Below are 8,970 nucleotides of genomic sequence, written 5' to 3' on the forward strand. Positions count from 1 at the left end.
CACACACACACACATACATACACTCTCACACACTCACACACTCACATGCATACACTCTCACACACACTCACATACATACACTCTCACACACTCACATACATACACTCTCACACTCTCACACACACTCACACACACACTCACATACATACACTCTCACACACACTCTCACACACACATACATACACTCTCACACACTCACACACACACTCTCACTCACACTCTCACACACTCACACATGCTCTCAGACTTTCTCACACACATTTACACACCCACTCTTACAAACATGTTCATGTACACTCACACACAACTCTCACAAACACTATTTATCACACATAAGCTCATACAAACTCAGACTCACACACCAATTCTTTTTTTTATTCATCTTAATGAAAGTTTACAGACTTTGGATTTCCATTCATTCATTGTCACACTTTTCTCCCTGCCCACCCCTCCCCCTCACACACCAGTTCCAACACACCCACATACATTCACACACTCAGAGCCACACACTGAGACTCACATATAAACTCTCACATGCATGTCTGTGCACACACACTCATGCACGCGCGTGCACACGTGCACACACACACAGAGATTGCCACTTTCACATTCACACACGCTCAGATCCTCGCTCTCACATCCTTGCACACTCACTCAGATTCTGTCTCACACATGCACAGACTACCAGGGGGACTCACACCCATGCAGACATTCACTTACACACATGCAGATTCCGACGCCCTCTTACACACTTCACACCGTCACAGATTCTCACTCACACCCTCTTGCACTCTGAGGCACACGTGCTCACACCCTCTCATGCCCTGACACATTGCAGCAGATAATTACTCATCTAAACCTGACTGGTCATCTCTGTTGCTCTGAGGAACCACCAGGCCCTGGATTTAAAGTCACAGGGCAGGTGTCTCACCTGGCTGATCCCTGTAGTCTGACAGGGAACGCAGGAACCACCCCTGGACCCCATAGGACAGGGGTCCTGCCATGTCTTAGGTGCAGGGGAACATTGCGAGCTGTACTCGATGTCGCTGTCACACACATCACGCTCTGTGTGTCAGAGCAAGCCTTTCATCTAAGGGGCCCACAAGGCCACCTGGCCCGTCTCCCCACAGGTGCTCTGCGAACTGCCCACATTCCTGGCGTGTCTGAGTCACTCAGTCTAGACAGCTCGCTGCTTTCCTTCCCACCTGTGTCCATCCCTGCGGCTTGCCTTCACTTTTCCACCCACTGCCAGCTTCCTCCATCTCTGAGTCATGCACTTCTCCCCTTCAGCACCTCCCAGATACCTGCAGCCAGCGTGTGCACCTGGCCAGGTGACAGAAATCGTTCCCACCCTTTCTACTGGCTCCGCACCTTCTCCAGCCTTCACAGTGCTCTTGGTCCCTGCAAACATAGGCGTTTCTGCCTCACAAAGATGGAAATGTCTCAACACATGAGCCTGGGATCAGGGATGACCACCTCCAGGGACCCCAAGACAATGATTTGGGGGTTCTGGAGGGAGTGTAGTTTTGTTATATCTCTGTAGGATTTGACTTATCAGAATGCCAGAAATGGTTGTTGAACGTATGTCTCTTCTGAAGTTGCCCTCACTACACCTTCCCACCCTACGAGCCAAAAATCTCTGCCATCAAGTTGATTCCAATCTGACATCTGCCAAAGCTCAAGGAATAGAAGTCTCCAGACAATCCATGATGCAGGTGACGCAGTCTGCTTGCAGAACAGTCGGCAGCCTCTGCAATCCTGTGGGCACTTGCGCTCTGTCCTCCGGGGTCTCTGTGAGCTGTCACGATTCAGTCGCGTTGAGTTTGGCCTGATTTGGTTTGGTTTAGAAGCTGGCATATGCACAAAAGAAACAGAAGAAGTGACATGTGATGGGAGTTTGAGGAACTCCCTCTGATTTCATGAAGTCAAGTGCCAAATGCATTGCAAGACGTTAACCACCGCACGGCGTCACCGTGGAGGCTTTCCAAATCTCCTCTGCAGATCCGCTCTTAGGTTGTCTGTCGTTCTGCTGTTTGCTTGGGCCATTTGCAGTCCAAGCTCTTCAGAGAAGTGAGTTTGTTGCCACCACGTGCAAAGTCCTTTCCTTAGGCCAATGGTTCCCTTGTTCCCAGACATCAAGGCAGCTCTAAAGCCATCTCTGTCCATAGGCACCATTGTACAGATGAGGAAGTCAAGACACACAAGCATTAGAGGAGGGGCTGTGGTCACAGCCAGTGGCTGAGGGGCTAGAATTGGAAGGAGGCCTTCTCACTCCAGGTGGCGCTGAGTCTGCAGGTAATCGCTCCTGTGAGAAACTGCAGAAAGGGAATCTTACCCACAGAAAGGGACCAGCATCCTGACCAAGGAGCTGAGTGAGGAGGCCTTTCCACGAGGTTTAGAGAGGGAGTTCGGGAGTTTCCCCAGCCTGCAGGCACCTCCCCGTGGTGATCAGAGCCTGTCCTGGCTGTGGCACTCTGGGAAAGACCCCAACAACGTGAAGAAGGAGCTTCCTCCTGGGGCCAGAGTTACCATTAGTCGCACCTCTAACGCATTCAGAGGAGAACTTTAAAAATAATTTTAAAAAATCAGAAGTGTAATTTTGTGGAAATTCCCTTTTAAAAGGAGAATATCTACTTTTTATAGTACTACTCAAAACTGGAAGATATACTATGCCAATGCGTGTATATTTATTGAGTTTTATTTGTTATTGTTGTTGTGTGCTAGCGAGTCGGAACCAACTCCTGGCTAATCCTCCAGCAGGCTTTTTTGTTTATTTGTTTTTGTATATTTTATTATTATTATTATTATTATTAATTTTAATGAAAATTTACCGAGATTTTGGATTTCCATTCATTCCTTGTTGTACTTTTCTCCCTGCCCAACCCTCTCCCCTCCCTGGTTTGTTCTTCTCTTTGAAAAGTAAAAGAAAAATTCTTTCATTGTTATACAACACCCCCCCCAAGTCCGCTCCACTGTGCAGCCTTCATTTTGGGCTCCTGTTATGACAATAATACCTAATCACAGAGAGGCAGTAAATCACATGGGAGGAGATTGCTCGTCTCTCTCAGAGAGCAGATGGTGGGTTTGAACCTTGTGCCTTTAGGATTGCAACATAGCTTCTTATCTCTCGGCTACCAAACCTGCCTTAAAGATGCTAATTAAAAATTTAAGGAGCTCTGGTGGCCTAATTTATTGCCCAAACTCCCGTCTTTTTGGTAGTTCAAATCCACTAGGCTCCAGAGGAGAAAGATGATAGTCTCTTCCTATTGAATTTACAGCCTCAGAAAACCCATTGGAGGCTCAGCTGTGGGTCACTTCTTCTCAGTAACAATGAGTGAGAAAGAATGAAAACTCTCTTTCTCCGTACAAAGAGCCAGTCTCATAAAGGACAGTTCAGACTCAAACTTCAGACTCTAGGGGTTCAAATCCCAGGCAGTCAAACTGTTTCCTCACATGAACCATGGACATGGTGAGACCTTCAGAACAAACCAGCAGTTTAGGGACCTCTCAGGGGCAGGGAGGTGTGCACCTGCAGACAGGTGAGCAGGTGCTGTGTGCCTCTGTGCACACCCATCGTCCTCGGTAAAGGTGTTCTTCCTGGGATGTGGTCAGCTAGCTTCCACCTCTGCAGACGGCTTCTACCTTCACGGGTGACTGTTTCCAGGTGGCTTCTACCTCCACAGGTGACAGTCCTGTGTGTTTCCTCCCACAGTGCACAGCCACATGTGGGGGCGGCGTGCAGACCCGGTCAGTGCACTGTCGGCTGGGGGGCCAGCTGGCCAGCGGCTGCAACCCCCACCAGAAGCCCTCAGACTCCCTGGCCTGCAACACCCACTTCTGCCCCATCGCCGAGAAGGAAGGTGAGTGCCCTGAGCCCTGGACCTGGCCGGGCTTTCAAACCAACCCATAGCTGACCCTCCATCAGGCTTTCTGAGGCCTCTAATGGAAGGGGAGGAGAGTGTCCGAGTGTCTCCCTTGCTGCCTGGCCTTCAGGAACGGGAACTCCAGTCTGTAGGGCAGTACCCTCCCTCATTTCACCACCACACCCACATTTTGCCCTTCTCTCACTTGGTGATGGCTGTTGCCAGGAGACCTGAGATGCTCTCTCTGCAGCTGGTATACTGGAGGAGAACACCATTTGTCCACTCAGCCATTCCACTACTGGGAATACGCTCTAAAGAAGCCGGAGCCATGAATCACACAGATGTATGCCACCCGTGATTATTGTTATTCATGGTAGCAAAGAGATGGAAGCCACCCAAGTGCCCAACCACAAACAATGGATAGAAAAACTATAGTACATTCACACAACGGTGTGGGGCCCCATAGGTTTACCTGGGCCCATTGCCAGGCCTTGGCTCCCACAGAGCTGCTGGGTGGGCTAACTCTGTGGGCCTTCTGGAGATCATCTGAATGCTAAACCATTGCACCACTGTGGACCATCACTCCCCCAGGTGGACACATGCTTAGGAGAACTGGTTAGGAAGTCTGTAGCACTCGCAAGGCATGTTCCAACTCACTTAAAAGCCCATTTCATACCCAGCACCAATAACAAAGGTCTGCAGGAAAGCAAACAACACCTGCTGATGAAGTTGTGGAGCGATTAGGACTCTTTTTTTACTATTATTATTATTTTGTGTGTACTGTTAAATCAGGTCTGACTGGTACAGGAGGAGATGGTCCCTCCTTCTCCAGCAGAACAACTGGTGGATTCGAACCGTGTAGCTCTAGGATTGCAGTGCAGCTTCTTGCCACTAGGCCACCAGAGCTCCCAAGATTGGGACTCTTACTCACTGCTGATGGGAGTGTGAAATGGTGCAACTACTATGAAAAGCAGACTGGCACCTTCTCAAAAAGCTGGACCTAGAAATACCATTTGATCCAGCCATTCCATTACTGGGAATAGACTCTAAAGAAATCAGAGCCTTGTCTCAAACAGATGTATGCCACCCATGATTATTGCTGCATTATTCACAATAGCAAAGAGATGGAAGCAACGCCAGTGCCCAACCACAAACAGTGGACAGAAAAACGACGGTACATTTACACAATGGAATACTATGCAGCACTGAAAAACAAAGAGCTCATTGTTTCTAATGCTGTAACAAACATAAGTAGATATATGTCTTTTTGTGTCCGAGCTTTGTTTCTTTAGGATATGTATTTGGTAATGGCATTGCTGCATCAAATGGTGTTTCTATTTTGAAAAATTTAAGGGTGGGAAGTATAATTTTCCACAGTGATTACACTATTCAACAAACCCTTTCAATTAAGTCTTTTGGTAAACACGATTATTTAGTTTTGCTAATACTATTTGTTAAAGAGACTGTGTCTTCTCAATAAATAGACTTTGACATCTCTTAAAAAAAGAATAAAAACAATGAGCTCATACAACATAACACAACGTGGAGGAGTCTGGAGGACATAATGCTGGGTGAAATGTCTCAGTCATGAAAGGACAAACTGTTATAAAGTAGACTTGACATGACGGGCTGGAGAGGGAATGGAGAAAGAATGGATAAATAATGAACATTGCATTAGAATAAATGAGGGGAAGAACTGTCTGAAAATAATATATGATTAGACATTATATGTATGACAACAATCTGAAACAATCTGCTTTGGTGGGGTGGACTAGAGGAGGGGGAATGGATGAGGGATGGAAATGTGCAACAATGAAATAAACCAAGAAGGAAAAAAAAAAGGCCCATTTCACCCCCTCATCCTCAGCACCGACTCTGGGGAGGCCAAGGACTTGCCTGCTGGAGCTCCAGCAAGAAGAAATGAATGGGATGAGGAGGGCATAAGGTTTCCGCTAAGTCAACAATTGTTGTTGTTGTTGTTGTTGGGTGCCATCGAATCAGAACCAACTCACAGCTGACCCTCCAACGGGTTTTCAGAGGCAGTTTAATCTCATGGGAAGAGATTGCCCATTTTTCTCCCGTGGAGCAGCTGGTGGATTTGAACTGTGTGCTTCGGCATTGCAGCACCGCTTCTCGCCATTAGGCCATCAGAGCTCTATTTGTTGTTGTGTACTATTTAGTCAGACTGACTCAGAGCTGAGCCTCCAGTGAGTTTTCTGAGGCAGTTAGTGGCTCAGGGTAAGACTGGAGATTGCCCATCTTTCTCCCACAGAACAGCTAGTGAATTTGAACCACACAACTTTGCATTGGCAGCACAAAATTTCTTAGCACTAAAAGCCACCAGAGCTCCAAGAACTAGACCCTAGAAACCCAGGCAGCAGGGTATCCACTCTCTTGGGTAGGCAAGTGTTTTAAGTGTAAGGGTTTAACAGAATGCTAGCTTTCCAAGAATCTTCAAAAAGGAGTCGAGGCTGTGACACATGCTCCTACCTGCCCACCGGGCTGTGATTCACTGATGTCTATGCCCCTCGATGCAATAATACAGGTGCTCCTACCTGTCCACTGGGCCCTGTCTCACCTATGTACATGCTCCTTTCAGATGCCTTCTGCAAAGACTACTTCACCTGGTGCCACCTGGTGCCCCAGCACGGCGTGTGCAGCCACCGCTTCTACGGCCCACAGTGCTGCCGGTCCTGCTCCAAGTCTAACCTGTGATGCTGGCCGGTGCTGGATGTCCTGTTCTCAGCACCAAGAGCCAGCCGGCTCCCTGGCATGTGCCTGGAAGAGGGAGCCTGGAGGGAGGGAGGGAGAGAAGGAAGCCAGGCTGAGCTGAGTGACATGGACTGTGTGTATGTGTGTGTGTGTGTGTGTGTGTGTGTGTGTGTACACACATATGTGTATGCTTGAGTGTACACACATGTGCACGTGTGTGTGCACAGGTGTTTGTATGTGTGAATGTGTGCCTCTGCATGCATGCGTTTGTGTATACAACCGTGAGTGTGTACATATGCAAACATGTGTGAGTCTGGCAAACCCGGCTGTGTTTGCATCTGCACACACACAAACACACACATACTCCCAAGTATGCACTCTCGTTGATCTAAAACCAGGTCCCCAACCTGGCAAACCTGCTGGGATACCCACAAGGGGTCTGCCCTCTGCAGGGAGGAGAGGTAATGCACACTGCCGTCTGCATCTCAGACAGGTGGACAAAGTCTGGAAACTTGAGCCTAGAAAAGAGCGATGAGTGAGATACCTGCCCCACAAATGCCAGGCTCTGCCTCCGCCTCTAAGGCCTTCCAACTGTCATCACACCCACCACATATGCTGAGGATAGCTGGGAATGGGGGAGCCCCGGGCTCTGGGTCCAGGAGACTCCACAGGTGGTCAACTAGATGGCCACCTCTGCCCGGGACCAAGAGAGAGCGAGAAGGGGGCTCCTGCTCTCATTTGACTTTGCTGTTGAATAGGAGGGACAAAGTGGTTTTGGGGAATCCTGTCTACCAGAGGGTAGATTTCCCCTTTCATGTTTTCCTTCCTCAGTTAAATAAGCGCTCTTATTGAAGCCCATTTCTTAACACCTTTTCGTCTTTCAATGGCTGCTGAGAATGACAGGTTGTATCCAGACAGGATGGCAGGTCATGCCAATCCCACTGTCTTGGAGGGACCTGTGGTGCTACCCTAATAGATGCCAGCCAAGCGTGCCTCATCACCTCGGAGCCCCACATGCAGCGTCTGTCCTGAGTGACTTTCTTTCAAGTCGGGTTGTTTGACACCCACTCAGCACCTTGGGGAGGAGTTTCCAGCAAGAAGTGGTGTCACTTGTCTCTGGCATCGCCCCACTGGTACTGGTGCTGCCCCCTCCCCTTCCTTTCCTAAGGTGCCACTGCCCTGGGAGAGCGCCCAAGTATTTATATGTACCGAAGTTTTATAATAAATCTGATCTTGTACAGCGTGCTACTGAATGGGCTCTTTTTTTTTCTTCTTAATCTGATTTCTATTGGTTTGTGTACATCATGTATCATTTATGTACATTGTGTTTCACACATTCCTTCATCCACATTGTGCTTTAAACCATCACTCACGTACATTGTGTTTCTAACATTGCTGTTGTTGTTATGTGCCGTCAAGTCGCTTGCGACTCATAGCGACCCTATGTACAACAGCCCTAAACTCCGCTCTGTCCTGTGCCAATCACACTGTCTCTGACACTCCCATCCCAATTATCCCAGTCACTGAATCAATCCACCTCATAGAGGGCCTTCCCCTCCTGCACTGTCCCTCCACCCTCCCAAGCATGATATCCCTCTCCAGGGACCGGTCCCTCCTCACAACATGCCCAAAGTATGTTAGACGGAGCCTCAGAATCTTTGCCTCCAAGGAGTCACTCAGTTTAAGCCTTTCCAGGACAAATCTGTTTGTTTTCCTAGCAGTCCATGGTATTCTCAATACTCTTCTCCAGCACCACAGCTCAAAGGCATCAGTTCTCCTTCTATCCTCCTTGGTCATTGTCCAACTCTCTGATGCATAACAAGTGATTGCGAAGACCATGGCCTATATCAGACTCACCTTAGTCTCCACGGAGACACCATTGCTCTTCAGTACTTTGGAGAGGTCCCTAACAGCAGAATTTCCCAAGGCAATGTGCCTTTTAATTTCCTGGCTGCTGGTGCCAAGACTGTTGACTGTGGAGCCAAGCAAACTAAAGCTGTGTACAATCTCAATCTCTTCACCATCCATCCTGATGCTGCCAATTGGTCCAGTGGTGAGAATCTTTGTCTTCTTGACATTGAGCCTCAATCCATATTGTAGGCTGCAGTCCTTGACCCTCTGCAGCAGGTGCTTCAGGTCCTCTTCAGTTTCAGCAAGCAGGGTTGTGTCATCTGCATAACACAGATTGTTGATAAATTGTCCACCAATATTGACCCCATATTTCTCCTCATAGAGCCCAGCCTCCTGGATAATCTGTTCTGCATATAGGTTGAAAAGGTATGGAGATAGGATGCATCCCTGGTGTACGCCCTTCCCAATTTTGAACCATGAAGTGTTCTCTTGCTCTGTTCTGATGACTGCCTCCTGGTCCAACTAACATTAATCATCATTAATC

At 48.3% G+C, this 8,970-nt stretch overlaps 1 protein-coding gene across 1 annotated transcript in view; it reads left to right on the forward strand.

The window, feature by feature from the left end:
• ADAMTS16 (ADAM metallopeptidase with thrombospondin type 1 motif, 16) overlaps positions 1 to 6,578 on the forward strand; it is a 311,357-nt gene extending 304,779 nt beyond the window's left edge. Inside the window, exons 22-23 of the mRNA XM_006901302.1 lie at positions 3,713 to 3,860; positions 6,463 to 6,578. Of these exons, the coding sequence (XP_006901364.1) occupies positions 3,713 to 3,860; positions 6,463 to 6,578 (264 nt within the window). The remainder of the gene's footprint in view (positions 1 to 3,712; positions 3,861 to 6,462) is intronic.
• Positions 6,579 to 8,970: the final 2,392 nt, after the last annotated feature.

This window comes from Elephantulus edwardii, unplaced genomic scaffold, assembly GCF_000299155.1.
Source record: "Elephantulus edwardii isolate Elephantulus edwardi_28Jun2011 unplaced genomic scaffold, EleEdw1.0 scaffold00317, whole genome shotgun sequence".
NCBI lineage: Eukaryota > Metazoa > Chordata > Mammalia > Macroscelidea > Macroscelididae > Elephantulus > Elephantulus edwardii.